The sequence below is a fragment of the Chaetodon trifascialis genome, chromosome 3 (genome assembly GCF_039877785.1).
Source record: "Chaetodon trifascialis isolate fChaTrf1 chromosome 3, fChaTrf1.hap1, whole genome shotgun sequence".
NCBI classification, from domain to species: domain Eukaryota; kingdom Metazoa; phylum Chordata; class Actinopteri; order Chaetodontiformes; family Chaetodontidae; genus Chaetodon; species Chaetodon trifascialis.
In genome coordinates, this window is record NC_092058.1 from 17,069,616 (window position 1) to 17,094,223 (window position 24,608).

The following is a 24,608-nucleotide window of genomic DNA, read 5'->3' on the forward strand; positions in this document are numbered from 1 at the left end:
GAGAGAAGGATGTGTGCATCCAGCCAAAGTCCCTGGTGTGAGTTTTTAAGCTTCCACAAGTCACAGGGGTCTTTCTGCCAATACTGTCCACCAGCTAAGATCTCCTGTTCATTCACATTGACAGACTGCGTGCACACACACACACACACACACACACACACACACACACACACACACACACACACACACACACTGTAGTGTTTACATAATGGCACACACACTGAGGTACACACATTCATGGACATGTCCACATGGATGAGTGCACATTCACAAGCATGTACACACACTTTTACATTTTTATGCCAAACCTGTTTCCCGTAGAAATTACATTTATATACTTCTTATTTGTTTTTCCAATTGCCTTTTGAGAAAATCACAGTTGCTGCCTGGATTATGTTTTTTCAATAAGGGAAGTGTTAAATTTTGTACACTGTGGTTTATGTTACACATCGATAAAGGTGACATGTGCTTTTTGTGCCTGAAGTCACTTTTAAGACTTTTTCAACGGCTAACCAGTCTCTCCCAAACCGCAACCAAGTGCTCTGAGCGCTTAAACACAACCATAAAAAACATGAATCATGCACAAATTAGATATGTTCTCAGTAAACATTTAGCAGATACCGTCTGTAGGAACATTTTTTTCATTATGCTGATAATGGCATCACGTCTGTCTCTAAAGGCATTTGCCGTAGCAAATTAGTAATAAATAAATTTCCAGGAGGTGATTTCCAGGGTTGTTTCATACATACACATTCATCAGTCACACACAAAGTTATATATTCACACAGCAGTTTGTATAAGACATCTTATGTAAATGCTCAGGTGTGGTTGTATAGATATAAATCGATAGATAAATAGAGTACTTTATTGATTTTATTCAAGAGAAATTGCAGCAGCAATTCACAAAACATACACATCTTACACTAAGCTGACCTTAGTTTTGGTCAGTCAGTTTGGCCAATTATGAAAAGTGTAATAAAACCTGTAATATTTGACACTCCTTACCTTACAAACGATTATGTAATATCAGAGAGATCTACCGTCATGAAGGCATTCATAGGCTGATTAGCACATTACCCATGGCCGTACAAATGCGAACGTTTGAACACATTCACATACAGTACAAGTTCATGTGCTCCTACCCAACACGCGTATACACACATACAGACACACACACACACACTGGACCTCGGCCTGTGACTATGACAAGCCCTGCTGTCTGCCTCGCTCCTCTCCCAGGCTTTGGAAGAGGATGGGGAGGAATGCTAAAGAAACCAGGAGAAGCCAAGCATACAGTTCCACAGTCGGGGTGGAGGGAGGCAGAGGCTCGAAGTGAGGGAGGAGGGGGGTGGATGCTGCTCACCGCACCACACAGCTCTCTTTCTCTCTTTCCTTCCTTTTCTAGCCTTCCTCTCAGTCTGCAGAGACCCCATGTGTGTCAGCCAAGCAGTGGAGCATCCCTTCTGTCTATTTTACCTATTTTTGTTGTTCCTCCTGCTGTCTCTCCCTCACCCCCTGTTTTCCTGTTTTCTCTTTTTCTAACTTTATGTTTTATTTTATCCCTTTTAAGCATTTTTTTTTTGTTAAGGGCGGCGCAGCGGAAGACGGAAGAGAGCAAGGAAAAGTGTAGAGTTTAAAGCAGAGGCAGAAATGAAGACGTATGAGAGCACATGTGAACTTGGTGAGAGATGTGGCAGATTCCAGGAGACTGAGTCTGTGTGTTTACCATCCAGAAAAAAAGCTATTATTCAAGACCATTATCGAATTGGTTGTAATTGTTTTAAAGTCATTATCGGACTAACTAAAGAAAGAAATAACAACATTGTAAAGACAGAAAGACAGAGTGGTCCTAAAGAGGCATCTCTAGTCAGTGTATGTGTCGATTTGTCTCCTGTTAAACTTCTCCACAGCAGGTGTCAGCTGAAGAAGGAGGCTTGGAGGCGGGGACACGGAGGAAGAAGGCAATTACTGTTGTGGAGCATTTTGTTTTGTTTGTGGAAGCAGCATTGTGTGGCCTGCTGCTAATGAGGCCCAGCGAGCTTGTTAATAATGAATTGGGAAAAAGGTGACGCAGGGACTCTGTGTGTGTGTGTGTGTGTGTGTGTGTGTGTGTGTGTGTGTGTGTGTGTGTGTGTGTGTGTGTGTGTGTGTGTGTGTGTGTGTGTGTGTGTGTGTGTTTGGTGGAGATGGTTGGTGGGGTCATCTCACCAGAGAATGTTGACATTCTCTCTGATAGGCCTCCAGGCTGAATATGGTATCACAGCACTGTTTGATATTGATCCAGACACACACACACACACACACACACACACACACACACACACACACACACACAATTTTCTCATTTTTCTACTGCTCCTTTTTTTCCTAGACTCAACCCTGCAGCGTTTTATCTGTCTGTTCATGTCAGCTGTGTTTGGATTTACCTTTTTATTGACTTCCTTTTCAAAAATGTCATTTTTTAACAAACAACATGTTACAAATATCCCTGAACTTTCACCCAGATCTGAAATAGCAAGTGGTTTCAGTTAGTATGGTGGGTGTGATTTCAACCTCCAGTATTATTTGCGGCAATGCAAAATAAATCTTTTGATTTGAACACTGGAGTTTGTTGCAGTTGTAGAGAAAACATCCAATGAGCCCATGCTCTATGCTCAGTTGATTAAAAGGTAGTTATAAGATGGGCTTTCCTCATTATACTGTGAATATGACATGTTTTCCTTCCATTTAATTACTGACTGGGTCTCTCATTTCTGTATGTTGCAACTTTGTTTTCTGATTTCATTTATAAACTTGGTCTAAAGGACATGATTCTGTGGATGATAATAGAGTTGGTCGGTCAGTCCCACTTTAGTGCAGAGGGAAATATCCCAACAACCATTGGATGGAGTGCCGTGAAGTTTTGAACAGACACGATTAATCCTTCTACCTCTGATGATCCCCTGACTTTTCCTCTATTACCACTGTACTTTGTATTTCTTGCTAATTAGGAAATGTTTAGCATGCTAACACGCTAAACTAATTTGGTGAGCAGAATAAATATTAGGCTTTGCATCAGCATGCTAGCATTGCTGTTGTGTGTATTGGGTTTCATATACATACACATACATATATTGCTTGTAGCCCCATGTTGAGTTTAAGATCACAGGGAAATCTTCAATGTGCTCCTCTGTAATTTAACTCATTCTTCCAGACGGTATTTTAACCATCAGGAGATTACAGGATGTGGTCTGTAATCGACATTCAGCAGGACAAATCCATGAGTGAGCCGAAAGCCTCTCCAGAGGGGGTGCAGAGGGAGAGATGTGAGGCAAAGATACTACATGAGGTGAATCTGAGTCAAAAATTATACTCTTTCTCTGTCTACTCAAATCTTAATACAAAGAGATGATGCAGATATTGATATCATTCAGTGGGACTAACACTTCCCAATGATTTCATCATCTCTCTGAAATCGATCAGTCATGAATAAAAGTTTTGCCTTTTACCTCCCCCCTCCTGATTGATCATTGTTGTTAATCTGTGTCTCTCAAATTTTATGACATATTCTGAATGTTGGGCTGATAACGCTCCTCTAAACAAAATGCTGACCTTTTGTCATATTTTTTCACATTGTGTCATGTTTCCCACATGGCATGAACTGATTCTGAGAGACTTCTACTTTTTGTCATCTTATGAAATTCAAGAGCACAAATCCTTCACAGTTCTTTGACTTCAGCATCGTCATTTTGAGCATATTAGCATGCTGAAGTGGACTTACACTTCATGGCATGGCTGTGGACTTACATCCATTTAAACCTGGTATTAAAGTGGGATCTGGATTTGGATCTGTATCTTGCCTTTGCATTTACACCTGGCATTTTAATGCATTCTTGTGATCCTCATTGAGATCAGATCTCTGTCCTCCAGACCGAAACCTGCAAGTCAGGAATTTGCAGTGGTTGCAAGTCAACTCCAGACTCCCTTGAATAATCACAAAGTTTTGTGAGTTGTTGAGCTAGGGGAAACTTTCTAAACTTTGTGAAACTGTCTAAAACAATTTCTTAATCAGTTGTTCCCCGCTTGTAAATTTGGCAGATGTAAAACATGAACTTATTCCTTTCTTTGTATAAAAAATAATGTGTCCACTTGTGCCAGTGTGTCGCAGTACCAGCATGTAGGCTAGATAGATAGATAACTGTTAAAAGCAGTTCAGCTGCACAGACGAGAGTCATTTCTTACTGTATATTATTAATTTCCTACCCATAGTTTTATTTTCCCCGTAGTTCTGTTTAATAACGCATCTTTTGGTGCTTTCATGGCAGAGAATAGACGTATAATCATGAATTAGATGCATGTCTCTTTCAGCATTCTGGCTTTCTTATTGTCTAAATTTGAAGAACGGCATATATTTTACTTAGCCATAAACAAATATCTGTAACAATGTTATGTTGTTTACAGTTGCCAGCACATTCTATGGATTGTGTTTACACTTACAGAGGATCCAAAAACAATTTGAGCCAGACTATTGGCTTTACACCTTGCATTAACATGCATTTATTCCTTATCTAGATTATGTGTCCAGATACATTTTAATACCAAGTGTAAATGTGGCCTTACAGTAGTTATTTTCTGCACTGTGTTTTGTATTAATGTTTACTTCTGTCTATTCGATATGATGTGCCAAGCTTATGCTGTTTTTTTACCTGTTTGTTACTGACCTCTAATTGTGTCCTCTGTTAACAGTGGCAGTGTTGTTTGTCACTTCTGGGTTACTGTCAAGAGCAGAGGGATTTGGGCTGGATCTGATGTGAGAGCTGACCACCGTGATAACAACACTCATTGTTACACACTCACCTGTGTTGCACTGAGTGTCACAGTCACCTCTTCCTGTGGGTGGCTTGGTGTGTGTGTGTGTGTCTGTGTGTGTGTGTGTGTGTGTGTGTGTGTGTGTGTGTGTGTGTGTGTGTGTGTGTGTGTGTGTGTGTGTGTGTGTGTGTGTGTGTGTGTGTGTGTGTGTTTTGACTGGGTGGGTGTGTCTGTGTTGACTACCAGGGGGGAGAGAGAAAAGAGAGAGAGAATTATTACTCCCCTCACTTTGGTGTCCAAACGAAGCCCCTTAGATTCCTCCAGACTAACACCTCCCCGAGGACAGAGGATCAGACAGTCTGCAAGAGGAATGAGTGTGTGTGTATCCCTGTATGTGTGACCAGCAGCCATGTTGGGTTAGCATGGACCAAAGGACCAAAGACCACTGACAGCTTGGCTACCTCTCCTCCATTACGTTTCCTCGCCTCTCTTTGCACTCCAGCTCCTCTTTGTCACTCTCCATCTTCATTATGAATACAGCCTGATCCTTCCATTTCTCCTTTTAGTCTTTCAGCGTATCATCCGACTGTTAATAGCCTCTGTCAACACCAGCGGTCTTTTCTCTGACTGTCTGTCTGGCCCCCATCCTCCCCCCTCCACCCCCTTATCTTTAAAAGGTGAACACTTTCAGCATCCTGCTTTTGTCTATGTAGCTGTCTGTTTTTGACACTTTCTCCCGCTGCATTATAAACCCTTTCTCCTCTCTCGTCTCCCTTCCTCTCACCTCCGCAGAGACGGGGACCAAAATATACAGTCTTATTTTAAAAAGCACACTTGTATGCCTCCCTCTAGCCATTTAGCTTTTCTTTCGTCCCGTGTCTCCTTTCATTTCTCTCCCTTACTTTTACTCGTTTGTATCCAGCTGGTGAGAGCTGGGACGTGAGGCGCATTCTCCTCCTAACTTATTACTTAATGTATTTGTCTCTTCTTATCATCCTCTTCCCTCGTCTCTATCTTCTGCCCATCAGACTAATGGGCAGACAGATATTTTAGAGGCATTTAAGTCTGATCATTCTTGTGCTTTGCTCTACATTCATGCATATCTATAGCTGTGACTGTCTGCTGTCAAATGAGGAGGTTGCTTGTCAACCAACTTACATGTAGTAAGCCAGGGGGCTTATTTTTTTTCCCTCTCTCTCTCTCTCTCTCTCTCTCTCTCTCTCTCTCTCTGTCTGTAGCTCTCTAGCCCTCTGACTAGCCTGTCCCTCCAGGGTGTGGCAGAGGAGAACCCAGTGGACCATGGCAGACCTTGTCTATATCCATCCCCCTCTCAACCCATCCCTCTCCGATGACACAGGCGGCCCTCTGGTACCATGACTGACCCCCTCAGTCAGCTCTCATCAGCTGCATTGACAGCTGTCAATCAAGTGTCTGGGCTGCGTTGTGACAAGGGAAAGCATTGATAGACAGTCGCTAAGTTTGCATGTTAACACACATCAACAGTATGCTTAGCATTCTTAAATATCAGAGCTGCTCAAACTAAAATCTGTAGTTGATTAAAAAGAATAATATTGGGGCTCATTACTGGGGCTTGCTGATATTCAGTCTCTTTAAAAATTCTGTAACGACAATCAAAATATTGATTATTTTCATTAGTTACACATGTGAAGTATAAAAACGATCTGATGTAAAATATCTGCTTAATGTAGCTGGATTAGCCTTGTTTGATTAACATCCTAATGACTGAACAGTCATTAAAGGCAGTCAGGTGAGATTCAGCTCAGCAGCTCATTTCATTTACACATTCCTCCTGTTGTTTTATCGAGTAAGACAAACATTTCCAGGCATTTGAATGCTTTGTAGCCGGTGGCAAAAGAGCAAAGCAGTGAGGATTTCTCAGCTTGCCTCCCTTTGTTGTGTGGGAACAGACACATCCATTGTTTATCTGCATTATTATTCTCCATCGCCACCAAACCGCTAATGACATAGCATTCAGATCAAACTCCTCTGTTTATGGCAGCCAGGTTGGAACTCACGCCATACTCTGCAACTGTGCAGACGAAGTAATGGCTGAACTGTGTGACCCTGTCGTGTAAGGCAAGGAAAAAAAATCCCAACCTGATACAATATTTCTCCACTAGAAAAAATGCAGTTTGGGTTTCCCATTAAAACTACACTTAACATTAACACTATATTTTGCTGTAAATTATGCCAGTGTAAAAGATGCCATTGAACTAAGGTAAAATGCAGTGGTGGAAGAAGTACTGACATCTTTTAATTGAGTAAAAGTATCAATACCACAATGTTAAAATATCCCATAACAAGTAAAAGACCTGCATTCAAAATCTCACTCAAGTAAAAGTACATTATGAGTAAAGTATTAGGTATTACGAGTAATGCACCCAAGAATCAAAAGTAAAAACTTTTGCTTCTTATAAAAATATTTATTAATTAACACATAAGCAGCATTGCAGTGTTGTCAAGACGAAGCGAACAACTTCACATACTGTTGGGTAGTTTAATCTATAACAATGAATATTTTATTTCACAAACTGATTATATGTTTGGCGCAGCAGGTAGTGCGCGCGCCTCACAGCAAGAAGGTTGCCAGTTCGATCCCCGGGTCAGGCGGGGCCTTTCTGTGTGAAGTTTGCATGTTCTTCCCGTGCATGCGTGGGTTCTCTCCAGGTACTCCAGCTTCCTCCCACAGACCAAAAACATGCTCGTTAGGTTAATTGATGACTCTAAATTGTCCGTGAGTGTGAGTGTGAATGTTTGTTTGTCCTTGCATGTGGCCCTGCAATCGGCTGGCGACCGGTTCAGGGTGTACCTCTCGCCCATTGTAGCTGGCAGCCCCCCGCAACCCTGAAAGGGATAGGCGGTATAGAGGATGGATGGATTATATGTTTTCTGTGTAAAATTTTTATTTGAAAAGGAAAAAATTACTATAACTGTGAAATTAATGTTGTGGAGTAAAAGTAATTTCTGTATGAATTGCAGTGGTGAGGAACTATAAAGTATCATAAAATGCAAATACTCAAGTAATGTATCCTAGAGCTGTGCTTAAGTACAGTAGTTGAGTAAATGTACTTAGTTACATCCCTCAACTGGTAAAAACGCTCTTTTCATGCCTGAATTCTCGTCTATTTTTTTCATCGAAAAATGTTTTATAACATCTAAATTCTTAGGTTTCAGCGAGCTCTAAGCCATAGCTTCTTATATGGCAAATTATATTAATTCTGACTCAATTAGCTGCTATAGTAAAATAATGTTCTGATAAATTAAATCTTGTCATGGTGTATGTCTGATCAAAGATACAGTACTGTTTGCGTGCATACATGATGCATGCTGACACACACCTGTCACTCTTAAGTTACTGTCCACACAATCCTTATATCAAACCTGTAGCTTCAGGGCAGCCGGTGTGGTTTAAGACGCAAACATGTTATGGGAAAGTTCCCAGTTTGAGTCCCTCCTCTCCTTTGACAGCTGCTGCTGAGTGCACTTGAACCAAAACACCAAAACCCAGCAGCAGAAACATTCTGTTCGCACTGGGAACCACCGAAATCTGAAGGGAACCGCAGAAGTGTGCTTCACATTCAGTAGTTAAGTTTAGTTATTTGCACAAATAAGAAAACACAAATTGCAATGCATTAAAGGAAAAGATTATTGTGGTGAGATTAAAAAAGGTCCATAAAGAGACATAAAGAGAGTTCACCAAAAAAGGGAAAAAAATTGAAATTGATCACATTTATCCCTAGATATAAAAAATGTTTAATATTGTCATGTGCTAACGTTGCTCTGCTCCCTCGAAAACCAAACAATAGTTCATGGTTCAATTCAGCTGGCTTAGCAATTCATCATTATATGTAATAAAAATCTTATTATCTGAAGACAGTACAATTAGGACTGTGATTTATATGACTACAAATTAACATATCAATAAGCCTTTTAGGAAATGTCTCATTAATTAGTCATCCCTTAATTGGCCCTGAATGCCATTAGTGCACTGTGTGTGTGTTAACCATGTGTTCATTAATAACATAACCGTGCGACCCGGATCTGCGTGGCCAAGCTAAGATTAGTTTAACTGCTGTTGTCACGTCAGCTGTTGCACAGCACTGTGTGTTGAGTGTGTGTTGAGTGTGTGATATGACACCCATGCCAATGCTGATGCACAGGCTGGTTCTGCTTTTGAGCAATGGTGCCTGGCATTGGGGAGGGGGGCTTGAGGTGAGCAGGGGGGTAAGCTTGGGGGTGGGGTGGGGGGTCTGAACCTCCCACTGGTGCTGATGAAGACGAATGAGCTAACAAGACATGACGGAATTGCTTTTGCAAAGAGGGGGGCTGAATGCTGTATCGTGATATTGTGTTGAGGGCGGCTAAAGGAACAGGTTGATTTATTGTTCCAGCAGCAGATAGCCGTTTTACCTCTCCTCCCTCCCTACTTATTCACAGAGACCCTTCGGTCTTTAATTACAGCCCCCAGCCTCGTCCGTTCTCTCATCCATGTCCTTATTAGAAGAGTCATACCACACATCATACATCCATGCTGGCAGAGGACAACAGTATATGTGAGACGGAGCCTGAGGGGGGAGGACTGGTGTCCAAAATGTCATGGCCATGTTGATTTTGCATTCCATTACCACCTTATTGTCAGGAAAACATGGAAGAAATACATAAATTGAGGTGAGTAATGAAGCCAGGGAACTGAAGGTCAGAGGAAGAGCTTGAGAAAAAAAACAGGGAATGGATGAAAAGGAGGAGAGAAGGAAAATGGGCCGATTAAGATATGTACATAATGGGAAAGAGGGATAGGGGATGACAAATAGAGAAATAGGGCAATCCTTAGAGAGAGGAGGGTTAAAGGCATGTTAAATGGTGTGGGAGGCCTGAGAGTAAGGTGGAGCCTGGTGATCCAACCTGATGAATTCACAAAAGGCCTTTGGAAGAAAGAGGAGGAAAACCAAACAATGAGAAAATACAGAATGGAAAATGAGAAAAGTTTGGGTATAATCGGTGAGAAAACGCTGGACCAGCAGCATCTTATTGCCTTACAGGCCAATTACAGATTAATCTGTTTGTTCTAAAATGAATATGGATACTCTGAGTACATAACAAAAGACTCCCCTGCACCAATAAGTGGACAAATAGCTGTGCAGGTCTACATTAGTGATTCTCTGCAGTGAAAAAGGCGAGAGAGGGGGAGAGGTAAGACTGGGGGGCCGGCACACCCCACACAATTTATCACTGCATTGCCATTCTCTCTCTGAAATATCAGCCTATTAAAACATTCATTGAGATGATTAAACTGCAATAAAATCTAACAAAATTTGCACTGACACTTTCAGTGCATGATTTATTAGGCCAAGACTTTGCATGTGCTTCTCCAAGCCCAATAAACACAGCCTGAGAAAGATCAGATGCTGCTGCCACCTGTTGGCTGACTGAGTTCAGACACGTTTTTCAACACAAATACTGACACTAAAAGACTCTTTCCTGCAAGTTCTGCTCTGTTTTAATCTCATGAGAGCAATACCAAGTCAGGAAAGACTTCAACCTATGCAGTTATTGTCCCTGTATTATCAATCTTTACTTTATATTTTAATTTGAGATCATCAGTCAAAACCCGCTTAAAAACATTACAATTCATTAACTATCAAACTTGCAACCTATTCATTTTTTTTGTTGAATTGATTCATTGATTAATGTAATAATTCAGCTCTAAGACAAATGTCCTAGACTGACTATCACCGCTATCTTCACACAGCTTCGGTATGTGATTCTAAATTCCAGTATGTAGAATAAACACTTGGCAAGTAAATCATTTTCATCATTTTGTAGCTTGAAAGAGAAAGACAGAAGAGTAGAGGGCACTAGAGAAAGGTTTTGTGACGTTAAATATGCAGATTCATATTTCTAATGTCAGAGCAGTTTTGTAATGTAAATTTGAATTTCATGTATGTAATCACTGAGAACTGTGTTGGCATACTGCATGTCATTATCTACTGCAACGATCCCATTCTCTTTTGCACATCATGATCTCATTTCTTGCACATTTCACATGACTGGAGATGGTGAAGGTTAAGATTGTGATAATATCCAGTCCACATCACACTATATTAGCTGAGGTGGAAGTGTTTTGTGTTGAACTGGTGTTGTATTGATCCATATGGTTTATTACAGGCTGGGCGAGTGTTAATACTGTCTGGGAAGACAGGAGGGGGGGATTACCTGGAAATGGTGCTATTGATCGGGGTTTGCCTCAAGAGAGGGTTACACATCGCTTGACCCACCGGGGATGCACAGTGTTGGAAAGATGGTGCACAAAGAGCCTGCAAACTAACACCTCCTGAGACGTGTGTTTATGACTAGCTACTACTTTAGAGGTCATTTCGCTGCTGGGGAAGTACGGTGGAAGCAGTGGCGTCAGGACCTTCACAGATGACAGGAGCTGATGAATCTTACTGATAGCAAATCGTTTAATTTAAAGCCCTTTAAACTATCATATGTGCTTGTTTGCGTTTATGTGTGTGTGCTCTTGTACTTCTCTGTCTGTGAGGACCAGTCGTAGACAGAGCGGTTAGAGGATGAGAATTGGGTTTATTTTTAGTGTTGGTTGGGGCATACTGTTATAATGGTTAAGATTAAGGGTTCGGGCATGCATTATGTCATTGAGAGCCCTCACAAATAGATAAAGTATAAGCGTGTGTACGTGTGTAACGTGTGTGCATGTTTGTCCTCACATTGTTGGGCTGCCTGTGTTTCACTACTGTAATCTCAACCTGCTCTGGCATGAGCATGGCTCTTGTGTCACAGCCACATTGCTACATAGCTCACTGTCTGCGGAGTGGCTGCAATGTCAGTCAGCAGTGATTTAAAAAAAAAAAAAACTCTGACCCTATATTACCCCACACCACAGCTATACTGTCATGTATAGTGTACATGAAGACATGTATTGGAGTTCACCACATTTTCCAACAAAATGTGTCAATTTAATATTAGACTCCATAACATAGCTGCAATAAAAGGGCATCATAGACTAATGAACTTTCATAACATGTCATACTGTGGCATATAAGGGAATAATACACAGACCACCAAATGTAAACTAACTTTACACAAATTCAACCACTATGAAGCTGATAATATAAGGTTTTAAGACCAGAGAGGTCTTGATTCATGCGGGGGATTTTTAGAGAGGGTAGTTTGTTATATGGTTGTATTATGTCTAAAATAGCACACATAAAATCTAATTTATATACATTACAATATGTACATTATAATATCTTAGATTGTTGTCCAGTTATGCATCTTCAGCAGCAAAGATGTCTGAATTACAGATATATACTACATTACACACGATAACATAAAGTATACAAAGTCATACAATAGTATTTGTGCAGTATATATAATGTGCACACACTATACAGTAATAATAGTGAACTATGAAGTATGTGTGATGGAAATTAAAGAATACCATGATTTAATGGATTACATAAATATATAAAAGCACAATAATAGTAATATAATGGTGACATAGTGTTGTTATATGGTGATACATAAATAAAATAATGTCAAATAAAATACTGATAGACACGTTCCCATTAAGCCAAAATTGTCAATATTTGAAGATGCTCCTTTTATTTTGTCAGCACGCCCCTCATTATACTGTGATTATTACGGACACTGGTGGGTCATGCTTTAACGATGAAGGTCATTAGTTCACAATGAAGTATTGATATCAAAGCTATTAATACAGCTCAAAGGCAGAATGGAGGAGAGGCGCTGTGAGGATGTGGTACCCGGCCGTCCTCTCAGTCCAGTGGCTCCTCTCTGTCACACTACTGGCCTGTCTGCTGTTCTGGCTCAGAAAGAAAGGTCAAGGTACGCATACTGCATGGATATTTGTGTGTTTATGATTCTATTCTGTTATTTCAGTCTGTACATTTATTATATTTGAGTGCTTCTGTGATAGAGGCAAAGTCCACAAATGCCATTTTCCTGAGCACTGCTTGTGGAAACTTTTGATTTTTTTTTTTTTTTTGGTAACTTCTCACATAAATTCACCTGGCTTTAAAAACACATGCGTGATTCTATTGACATGTTTAGCTTTAGGGATGACTGTGCATTTTCACAGTAATGGCGGAACAAAAGGGGAGTGGTTCCTGTGTGATTTATAGATGTGACATCTTGTATCTATTTAAAGACAATACCAGCAAGCTGCCTGCAACAGACAGGCCTCCCACTCCCACACATTGATTTGTTTTTCATCTTTAATTAAGAATCTCTATCAGTAATTAGCAACCCCACATTGTGCTTTTATTGAAATTGGATTTGTTTACATTGTGCTTTAGATGCTTTATGGTTCATATGTTTGTGGTGTATTTTTCAGATGATATGTTGTGGTGAACTTGGTTGATTTTAGCATTACAATATCTAAAGTGACAGCAGATATCATTTCTGTATTGTGGGAACTTAGATTAAATCAGCTTCATTTGGAAATGAACAAATAGCTTAATAGTCACAAAACCCTCCGGACACACACAAGCCCATACCCACATGTAGATGTAGTTCTGTGCTGTATCTAATTACTCATCTGATTCATAATTCCAGACATGAATAGTGGCCTACCAAGATACAAAGTGTCTGCTTGTGGAAGAGGAGTCAATTAAAAAGGGAAAGTAACTGACAGTTGTGTCATGGGGCCTCTGGGGTTTGAATTTTCCTCCATACAGAAATTACTTCCACTAAGAAATTACAAGCAAGTACAAATTGTTGTGTGAATTGTTTGCTTTGTGAATGGGAACCATCCATTTATAATACCCAGAGGTCTTGTTTATGTGCACCATGTGAGAAATAAGATATCAGTCTTTATTGAACTGGACACATCTGACTTGCTAAATTCAGAGGAGACTTTTTTTAATAAATGAAGTTGTGCAAAATATAATTATGTGGCTTTTCTCAAGCGTTCCAAGTAACCAGCCTATCAGCTGCAACTCATAGCAAAAGACATGATAAGAACAGATAGAGGCTGTTACATGGTGATCACAAATGCCGTCAATAGCGAGATGCGAGAGAAAATGCTGAGGAATAATGCTGGAGCGTGTTGTGTTTTGTAGAAAAGGTCTGTCATGTAGGTGAGGTGCTGCCTTGTACTCTGGAGTGAGTTATGAGAGGTGTAATCATGTAATATGGACAGTACGACTGAGGCCTGATCGCATGTGTTATGGTTCTCCCTCCTCAGGTGGCGATGACCTCTCAGCATTTGAATGTGAAAGCAAGACGTCCTCAAGCCGTGATCTCATGGGAGATGCTGGTAGGATGGATTATAGGACTATCTCTCACTATCAGTTTGAATGTGTAGAGTGTCTCTAATAAAACAATAATAATAATACGGTACTGTAGATGAACTCCAAACAACCCTGACCGAACACAGTGGTGCCAAAAAGCAAGTATCTGTTTCAAGTAAACAGATTTATGTCCCCACGATGTGAGTAATACATGTCTACAGACGCACAGACACCCGCACACACACACACACACACACACACACAAAACAGGGACAGATTAAAAACAGCAGCATTGACGGCCTGCAGTGGTCTGTGACCAGACTGTACCCATGATTCTTGAATTGGGAAAAATTGTCCAGATGTCCAAAGTCAATACAATCTACATATTCTATTGAGTTGATGCTTGAATTTGATTTCCACATGCTCATCTTTGTGTATGTGCATTTATATTCATTGTGATTAAATGCTATGAAATAATAACATATGAAAGATTACACAGAGGGTGGGAGATGAGGGGGCTTGAATACTTTTAGGCACTCTGTGTGTGTGTGTGTGTGTGTGTGTGTGTGTGTGTGTGTGTGTGTGTGTGTGTGTGTGTGTGTGTGTGTGTGTGTGTGTGTGTGTGTGTGTGTATGTCGGTGGGTGGGTGGGTGGGTGGGTGGGTGGGTGGGTGTGCATGCATCTAAATGTGTGCCTCAGCGCCTGCCAAGAGGATAGTTAAGCTGTGCACTTTTGCAACTGCTTTTACTTTCCATAACAGGCAGGCTGAGTTAGAGCTGAGTGGTGCTCCACACAGCACAGCAGGGTGGCAGGGATTTTCACACTCAAGGCCTCTTTCCCTCAGCCATCTTCAGCTCCAGCACCATGGCACAAACAGCTCCCACTGACCCCACCAACATGGGAGTGGGTCGGGCCATCGCCGTGCTGACCTCGGGAGGCGATGCCCAGGGTAAGTGGAGGGTATTCGAGGGTGGTATGTGAGCGTAGAGTGCCAAGACAGGGCATGTCTGCTGTTTGTTTGTCTCAGCAGAGGATCTGGCATGTGGGAAGTTATTGCATAGTAACACAGCAGGGTTTAATAACAAATGATGAAGTGTTTAAGATGTGAAGTGAATCAGAATCCTGCTATCTACCTATGCCATTAAATAGTCATCAGCTGTCTTAGACAAGTTTCAAACCCTTTTTTAAATATTGGGAGGCTATATAGGTACTAGAATAACACTGCTTTTTGAAAATCAAAAAAATCAAATTCCTTTTTATGTTAAATTTGACTGCTCAAACTTTTTCTTATCACTAGTAATGATACTTTAATGGCTTCTCTATTGCAACACAGCTTATCTATCTGATAGAGCTAACGTAGTGAAAAGGGCAACACAAATTCCCTCACCTAAAGCTGCTAGAACGACAGAGTGAGGCAGACTTTCCTCTGACCTTTAACGTGATGAGGAATATCTCCACTGCGACCTTTTGGAAGTGTGTCAGTGACCCCACACAACCCTGTGGCGTCAGTGGGTGAGACAGTGAGCTATCCGTCTGTTTTTCAACCCATCTGACCACAGAGATGCAAAGTGTGTAAATGCAAACTGCACAGCTTGCTAACCCTCACCCGTCTTCTTTTTCACTCTCCAGAATACACCATTCACATTACAGTCTTACCTTTTTAGTCATCTGCATATCCTTTAGTTTCTTATCTCTGCTCCTTCCTCCTCTCTCGCTAACAGTGTATCTGTTATGAGAGCTAATTTTAGAGGAATGACCTTTCTGTCATGTGTTTGAAAAGTGGTGAGGTGGAGCGAGAGGGCCGTCCTAGTCTTCTTTTCTCTCCTCTCCTCATCTTTTTACGCTGTAAGTGGAGATGCTCTTGGAACCCTTGAAGCTAATCTATCCGCTCCTTGTCCTTTAAGCAACCCTGAGTGTTGTGAGTGCAGGCAGAGGTCCAGTTGCCTTTCCTCCGATACAAGCTTGCCACCATCACTGACAATTTAGGTGTCACCAGATAAATCTCCCTTCATCTTAAGCTTGTGTTTTTGTTCTGGTCTGGTGTTCAGCAGCTGCAGCGACAGGTTAATGTAAACCATGAGAAAAGAAACGCTAATACTATTAAAACACATCCATGCTCCATGTCATCAAGCAAGGCTGAGAAGTATTATCTGCATATCCTACCATTACCATGCTCGTTTCTTTGTTTGTACTGAGAATATTTAAGATAGGAGAGATACAAAATATATCCAAGTAAAAGTATGTCATTTGAAATTTCAAATATTATTAACTTTCTACGCATTTCTAAAAATGTAAATTTGACAAAAACAGTAGAATGAATTTGCAGAAATTATACAAATCACTAAAACGTAGTAACAATTGTAACAAATTTTTTCGCTACCATTTACATGTTATTATTCTGTTGTATCATTATAAAATGGGTTTCTTGTATAATTATAAGAGCTAACATGTACACACACACACACACACACACACACACACACACACACACACACACACACACACACACACACACACACACACACACACACACACACACTGTGCCTACAGGTATGAATGCAGCTGTTAGGGCCACAGTTCGAGTGGGACTTTACACTGGAGCCAAGGTGTACTTCGTACATGAGGTAAATACAACTTTTAAGTTTTTGTAATCATTTAATCTGAACAATGCCAAAACAAAAACATAAACATTTAGGTGCCCACCATTAATGCTTAGTTAGGGATGCTCATAACTGAGATACCCTTTTTGCTTGACTTGGCATGACTTAAATGATCAATTGATTACACGATTTGCTCATTTGCTAATAACTCAGCAATATTCCATGGCCTAATTCACAAGATCAACCTTATCTATGAATAATCAGCAAACCCCAACATACAAGATGCCAGAGTGAAAGTATGCCTCTATCATTAACCCTGAAGCTTTTTCCCTGCGATGACCCCTTTCAAGGAGGTGACATTGTGTTGTGTTATCGTTTCCTGACAGGGTTACCAGGGTCTGGTGGATGGAGGAGACCATATTCGCCCTGCTACTTGGGAGAGTGTGTCAATGATGCTACAGCTGGTGAGAACAAGCACAAGGATGCAAACGCATCTGCTTGTGTTTTTAACTTGTGATCAGCAGGTCACAGTAAGTGGGGTGACTGATCTCTGTAACTCTAGCAACTCTTTCGTCGCGACAGTGCAGTTCTGTAGGTCAAATGGTGATTTAAATGCCAAGGTTCATTAAATAGCAAGACTAAAAGGACTTTAGACATGAGCACTTGGGTTTCAGATAATCCTATCCCTATTCCTTATCTGCCTCCTTCTGATTCTTGTTTGGTATTGCAACCCCTCTTCCCTCGCCTGACATCAGGGTGGGACTGTGATTGGTAGCGCTCGCTGTCAGGATTTCCGCACCAAGGAGGGACGCACCAAGGCCGCTTGCAACTTAGTCAAGCTTGGCATCACCAACCTCTGTGTGATTGGAGGTGATGGCAGTCTGACGGGTGCCAACCAGTTCAGAACAGAGTGGCGCGAGCTGCTGGCAGACCTGGTCAAAACTGGTGAGAGGCATGATCCCAGAATTCACAAAACCTCACATTAAATGTCTCTTTTACATATTTGACCTTCAGTACTGATGTTATGGTACAAGTTGTTTGATGTGGCTACTGGAAATTGTCATATAAAATCCAGTTCTGACATAGTGGCAGATTCTCAAATAATAGAGTTTCTGTTGTTGTTTTGATGGAATTAGTGCTGTGGAAATGCATATTATACTGAATTGGTCAAAACAGCATGGAGGAAGTTTTGAGTTTGCATAACTTGGGAAAAGGGGAAATTGGAAATAAAGGTTGCCCCAAGGCCCCGGCCACTATTTGAATATTTAAAAAGCCCCCCAAACAAAACCAAGTTTTTAACTTTGTTAACATGTCCAAGGGATGCTTTTTTTATATACTTGAGGACATATGGGGGGCAAAAAAAGCAGTCCAAACACCACGACTTAGCATTTCCGCCTTGAAACTCAGTCTCAAAAACACAGATTCAGACGGCCAGGGTTTCATATGTCACATAGCCCATCAACTGGAAGGGTGTGTGGGGCTTTCCATATCAGTCAAGCCAAAGGTTCATGTTATTTATTACTGTTATGTTTCTTTTAGAGGGCGATAATATACATTACCATTCTGATACACTGACTCATCAACCCTGTACAATTCGCTCCTCTTCTTCTCTGTCTTCTTCATCAGGATTGGTTTCCAGTTCAAACATGTATGGCTGAATTGCTCCTATTTTACCATTTGCCATTGTGTAGTGTACAGTAGACAGAGGTTTGTGTGTTTGATAAGCAGAATCGAAGGTGAGCAGGTATATTCATGCTGTAGGCGAGCTGCAGAGACAGAGACATGGAGTATTTGTATCTTCACAAATCTGTGCATGCTAAATGAAGGCAAAGGTGTAGAGTTACATCTAAGGCAGAAAAAAGGTGGAAAAACCCTCTAAATACGTGAGCAGGGATTTTCTACCTGAATCTGAGAGTGCTGTGATTTTAATCTGTGCTCAGGTCAGATCACGGCAAATGAGGCAAAGGGTTCCTCCCATCTCAATATCGTTGGTATGGTGGGTTCCATTGATAATGACTTCTGTGGCACCGATATGACCATTGGGACAGACTCTGCCCTGCATCGCATCATAGAGATAGTGGATGCCATCACCACCACAGCACAGAGGTATTTAACCATTCATGCATTTATCTGATGGACAGACCTGCCATGTAATTTTAAGCCTCTTAACATGAAACATGTCATTCTGCAGTCACCAGAGGACCTTCATCCTGGAGGTAATGGGCAGGCACTGTGGGTGAGTACAGCCATATACAATATGCGCAGGTACATAACTGAATATAGCATGCATATGTTTACCCTGTTGCCATCTTTGTTTAGCACATAGATTGTAACTTTTCCTAATTAGCACTAAACACAAAGTCTAGCAGAGGCTGATGAAAACATCCTTAGCTTTGAAGGTTTAAATTTTGGTATCATAAACCAAAACACTGGACAAGTATAAATGTAACTGTGACCTGACGGTGGCGCTAAGAGTGAAGGGATCAATGTTTTTACAGTTTAACCTGAGGGGGACAAGAATGGAGCCCCCAAGTGGCCATCGATTTATTTGTTTTTCTTTTTGTGGACACTCCAGCTCTATGTGCACAAGAATAGGTTTGGCAGTTTATTGGATAAACTGGCACCACTGGCCTTTCCTAAAAGTAAAAAAGTAAAATACTGTATTGACAAGATCATAGCATCTCCAATATGACACATATCATGATATAATGCAGCTTGTTTAAATAAATATTGACTGTTCTATTGTCTGTTGTGTTGTTGTCCAAAAGTCATCTCAGAATCTTTTCCAGCCTATTGAGAATTTATTTTATGACAAAAGCCAGTTGCATGATATGAAACATGAGCTTTGTATATTTACTTGTTGATAAACACACTTACCCCAGCTTATGACTCTTTACTGACAGTTACTTGGCTTTGGTGACAGCTCTGGCCTGTGGCGCTGACTGGGTGTTCATCCCAGAGATGCCCCCAGATGAGGGATGGGAGGAGCACCTGTGCAGAAGACTGACAGATGTAAACCTCTCGTAAATGAGTAATTTGAATCTGACTTAAAAAGAAAAAGCATCTTTGTTGATCTCAAAGGTTGTCTTTGTCCCCCTCAGCAAAGGTACCGTGGCTCCCGTTTGAATATTATCATTGTTGCAGAGGGAGCGATTGATCGCAAGGGTAAACCTATTACATGTGATGAGATCAAACAGGTCAGTCATGGCAGAGCTTTAATATACCAGCACATATAGTGTACATATAGGCTCTTCATATGAGGAAGACTGCTCACAACATCATAATCTCTCTGTGCAGCTGGTCTCAAAGAAGCTAGGCTTTGACACCCGCACCACCATCTTGGGCCATGTACAGAGAGGAGGAACCCCTTCTGCCTTTGACAGGATCCTGGTAATACGACCACTGTCTCATACATAACTTATAACAATTCATCTTATTTCTTGTGAATAAACAAGTGTACCTGTTTCTCTAAGTGTCTGCCTTTGGATTGTCATGTATCAGGCCAGCAGGATGGGTGTGGAAGCTGTGATGGCTCTGCTGGAGGCCACACCAGACACTCCTGCATGTGTTGTCAGCTTGTCTGGAAACATGGCTGTCAGGCTGCCTCTCATGGAGTGCGTGCAAGTGGTGAGTCCAACCTCTTCCATGTGCAAAGCAAATCATCCCTCTTCAGCCTGTACAAAATGAACAAACCAACAGGATTTCAACAGCAAGCATTATTGAGCACTAAGAAGCTGTACATTTGATATTTTGCATAAAAAATGATAATATTCTGATTAAAGTCCCTGTTTTCTTTTTGCCTCTTTACCTTTTTTCACATCAGACTAAGGATGTCACCACAGCCATGGCAGAAGGGAGGTTTGACGATGCAGTGAAGCTCAGGGGAAAGTGAGGCATGCACCTTTGTGTTATTCATTTCAAATTCTCATATGTTATGTTGAGTTTCAAATGTCTGTGCATCTGTGCTGCATTTTGACAATAGGAGCTTTGAGAACAACTGGAACACTTACAAAATGCTGGCTCATGTGCACATCCCAGATAAAAAGGTCAGGAACTACACTTTAACCATCTTACTGTATGTTCACTGTCTCTCAAGCCCCAGTGGAGAAGGTATTTAATCTGAGAAACATTTCTGTGAATGTGCCCATGCCAGAGTAACATCAACATTGCCATTTTGAATGTGGGAGCTCCGTGTGCTGGAATGAATGCAACAGTTCGCTCAGCTGTCAGGATCGGGCTCCTCCAGGGCCACCAGATGCTGGCAGTGCACGACGGCTTCGATGGCTTGGCTCATGGAATGGTAAATTCTAGCTACACACACATAAACAAAATCAGGTGGCATTTACTTTCATTACAATTAGTCAGTGTTACCATGTTAATGCAAAGCCCACACATATGAAAGAGCATGACAGAGCATGCACTTCGTCCCTGCACAGATCGAGCCTATTGGTTGGTCTGGAGTGGCAGGATGGACTGGCAAGGGCGGCTCCCTGCTGGGCACAAAGAGGTGAGATATTTTCATCCTATTTCCACCCACTTGATTTGTACAGTTTCACTGTTAATTGTTAAGTGTACATTGACTTGAACAATGGTAATGGTGTTTTTTGACACTGGGCAGGTGTCATCAGTTATGATTCTGTGTTTTCCATTTTCTAAAGATCGCTGCCACATGAGTTTATGGAAGAGATCAGCCTGAGCATTACTAAGTTCAACATTCACGCCATTATCATCATTGGAGGCTTTGAGGTTGTAACAGTCTTACAACACTAAACCCAAGCTTGTAAATGACAGTGGAAGTCAGTCACTGACGTTTAACTGGGATTCTACCTTTCTGTCTTCACTAGGCATTTGTTGGGGGTCTGGAGTTGGTACAGGCCAGAGAGAAGTATGAGGAGCTTTGTATTCCCCTTGTCGTTATTCCTGCTACTGTCTCCAACAATGTTCCTGGATCTGACTTCAGTGTTGGCACTGATACTGCACTTAACACTATAACCATGGTAAACTTCTAACAGAACGCAAAACAAAGACCAGATAATCTGAGACCTAAATCTTACTCACTATATTCTACTGCTTTTTCTCCCTTGCAGACATGTGACAGAATCAAACAATCTGCTGCTGGCACTAAGAGAAGAGTGTTCATTGTTGAGACAATGGGAGGATATTGCGGTTACCTGGCAACCATGGCTGGCTTGGCCTCCGGAGCTGATGCTGCTTACATTTATGAGGAGCCTTTCAATATCCATCACCTTGAGGTCTGTCCTTATGAATGCACAAAATAGAGGAAGCAATGTAATGTAATGACATACATCAGTGAGGGATGGATGGATGTATACTTTTAAACTCAGTGGTCTGATTGGTTGGTAGATGAATGTGGAACATCTGGTGGAGAAGATGAAGACCACAGTGAAGAGAGGACTGATTCTGAGGTTTGTAGGAACTGAACTGAATCAACTTTCGACACCTTGCAGATCACATGGCTTCAAATCTCATGCAATATTCCTGTTTCAGAAATGAGAAATGCAATGCCAACTACACCACAGACTTTATCTTCAACCTGTACACAGAGGAGGGCAAGGGTGTGTTTGACTGCAGGAAGAATGTACTTGGACATATGCAGCAGGTCAGGGCAACTACATGCAGATATTTATATGGTGCACAGACTCATTATATTTGCCACCCAATTCAATTTCATAAGCTTATCCTTTGTTATTAGGGTGGAACACCAAGTCCATTTGACAGGAATTTTGGCACCAAGATGGGGCTGAAGTCTGTGTTATGGTTGACTGACAAGCTGAAGGAATGCTACAGACATGGTAAGGGCTAACGTCATTAAAAACACAAGATCCCGTGCTTCCTGTGCTACTGTTTTACTATATTTTTGATCCTCAAACCTCCAGGTCGTATCTTTGCCAACACTCCAGACAGTGCCTGTGTGCTGGGCATGAGGAAGAGATCTTTGGTCTTCCAGCCTCTGGCAGAACTTAAAGATCAAACTGACTTTGAGTAAGACTTCATTTCTACTCTGTCAATTGATTTACTTCCCACTTATTCCCTTTTGCATTGTTTTGTGTTAACTCACATCACTGTGGTTGTGCTATGTGTGTACATAAGCAGTTGTTTGCAAACATGTTACCTGTAAGGCTTAAGGCCCTTGTTATGAGTTTACTATAGAGTTATTCTGCCCCCTAGTGAAAATACTGAATCCAGACTTTATTGAGATATTTTACATAAAACATTTGGCTTCTTTGCACTGACAAATGTTGTCCTCCACAGACATCGTATTCCAAAGGTACAGTGGTGGCTAAAGCTGAGACCCATCCTGAAAATTCTGGCCAAGTACAAGATCAGTCTGGATGTCACTGAAAAGACTGTGATGGAACACATCATCAAGAAGAGAGGCTTAATTTCACAGTAGCCCCTCCATGTGATTATTCTTTTCATCAGGACCTGGCATGACCTGAATGTCTTCTGCATAAAGCACTTTGTTAATTCTCTCTGAAAAGTGCAATATAAATAAAGATAATTATCAAAACAATCACAGGAAGTCACACAGGTGATTATTCTTACAGACAAACTTGACACCAGGCTGTGGGGTAAAAACTAAAGTTATTTATATGTATAGTCTATTTCAGAGATCTCTCCATTCACAAAATATATTTTCTCACTGCAGCCACTGAACACCACTTTAAAACTGAGGGTTCAATCTGTCTTACTCTACTTTCTGTCCCTCTAGAGTATTTTAATCTAAATCAATCTCCTGCCATTCCTTTAAGACTTGCCTAAAACACCTACACAGATTAAATCAAAAGCTGGTCTTGAGCTTTTCCCCTAACAGTCACAATCTGTGTTCCTGGCATTAAATAACAGCAGTTTGAACACATTGAGGCAGAAGGTTTTTATTTTCATCTGAATATTTTCTTTTGCAGATGACAGTAGTTGGGACATTTATTGTTTTTAATTTGCATGCACTTGTTACTCTGCTCTATCCGCTTTACTGGCGCTGCTGTAAACTGGAATTTCCCCTTGCGGGACTTATAAAGGAATACTGAATTGACATGGTAACAGGACCACAGCATGAAGCCTTACCAAGTCCAAGTTCAAATTTCACAACAATACCACAGAAAATTTAAATTTTCCATGTGTTTCCAAAGGTGTGTCTTCAAAAGACACTTGTTAACCGTGGACATAAGTTTTGCCTATAATTAAAAGGTGACGCCAACAGGTATCTTATCCGATAACCAGATTCTCTATGAGTTTTACTGGCACAGAGTGACTGAAGCATAAACACAGAACTTTTTCCCCTTCCTGAAACTAAACTTTGTACATATAAAAGAGTCAAAACAACTGCTATTGTGGAAAAGCAGTTTATATAAAAAGTAACTCAGCAATCTATTTACATTTACATAATCTACGATGATACCTTTCACAGGTTATTGGCAACATGCCATTCATTGTAGCAGTCACGGCCGGGGATAAAGCACAAAGGCACATCACAGGAGGAGCACCTAAGTGGTGTCTTTGCATGGCACTGCCTGCACTTCAGCCGACCAGTGGTGCTGTTCCCACTGATATGCACTGGCCTGTGATGTGCATTGTGTGGAGCAGGAGATGGTACAGGTCTGGCTGTGGAGTGAGACCCCACTTCTGCCAGCTCCTCTGCAAGGGTTTCTCTGAATGCCTTCTGGTTCATAGGTACCTGTCCCTTAGCTTTTGTAATGTCTTTGTGGAGGAGGAAGGCATTCACAATAGCAATGTCCATGAAATGATAAAAAAATGTCTTATACCACTTCCGGGTCTTGTGGAGGACTTTATAGTACTCCATCAGGGCATAGAGGTTCACTCCACCCATGCATCTGGATGGACAGAAAAAACACAACCATGAGAAAAATGTGTCAAAACAAATATATCAAATACACAAAGTATTACA

The 24,608-nt window shown here is 41.2% G+C and overlaps 2 protein-coding genes across 3 annotated transcripts in view; one reads left to right on the plus strand and one right to left on the minus strand.

Moving 5' to 3' along the window:
* LOC139328975 (piggyBac transposable element-derived protein 4-like) overlaps nucleotides 1-24,608 on the minus strand; it is a 93,562-nt gene that overhangs the window by 66,844 nt on the left and 2,110 nt on the right. The window contains exon 3 of one of the 2 annotated variants that reach the window (XR_011602048.1): nucleotides 23,942-24,534. Coding sequence is in view for 1 of the 2 variants with exons in the window: in XM_070959068.1 (XP_070815169.1) it covers nucleotides 24,105-24,534 (430 nt within the window). In the remaining variant the exon portion in view is untranslated. Of the gene's footprint in view, nucleotides 1-23,163; nucleotides 24,535-24,608 lie in introns of those variants that run through there. The other variant, XM_070959068.1, reaches the window with a different exon arrangement.
* pfkmb (phosphofructokinase, muscle b) lies at nucleotides 14,046-23,185 on the plus strand. The gene is made up of 23 exons (XM_070959069.1): nucleotides 14,046-14,107; nucleotides 14,926-15,030; nucleotides 16,632-16,705; nucleotides 17,068-17,145; nucleotides 17,437-17,626; nucleotides 18,622-18,787; nucleotides 18,873-18,917; nucleotides 19,585-19,693; nucleotides 19,783-19,878; nucleotides 19,979-20,071; nucleotides 20,183-20,308; nucleotides 20,505-20,569; nucleotides 20,664-20,727; nucleotides 20,835-20,981; nucleotides 21,118-21,188; nucleotides 21,340-21,427; nucleotides 21,526-21,678; nucleotides 21,769-21,933; nucleotides 22,046-22,107; nucleotides 22,190-22,301; nucleotides 22,395-22,494; nucleotides 22,579-22,684; nucleotides 22,955-23,185. The coding sequence occupies exons 1-23, from the start codon at nucleotides 14,095-14,097 to the stop codon at nucleotides 23,094-23,096; spliced, it is 2,370 nt and encodes a 789-aa protein (XP_070815170.1). The 5' UTR covers nucleotides 14,046-14,094; the 3' UTR covers nucleotides 23,097-23,185.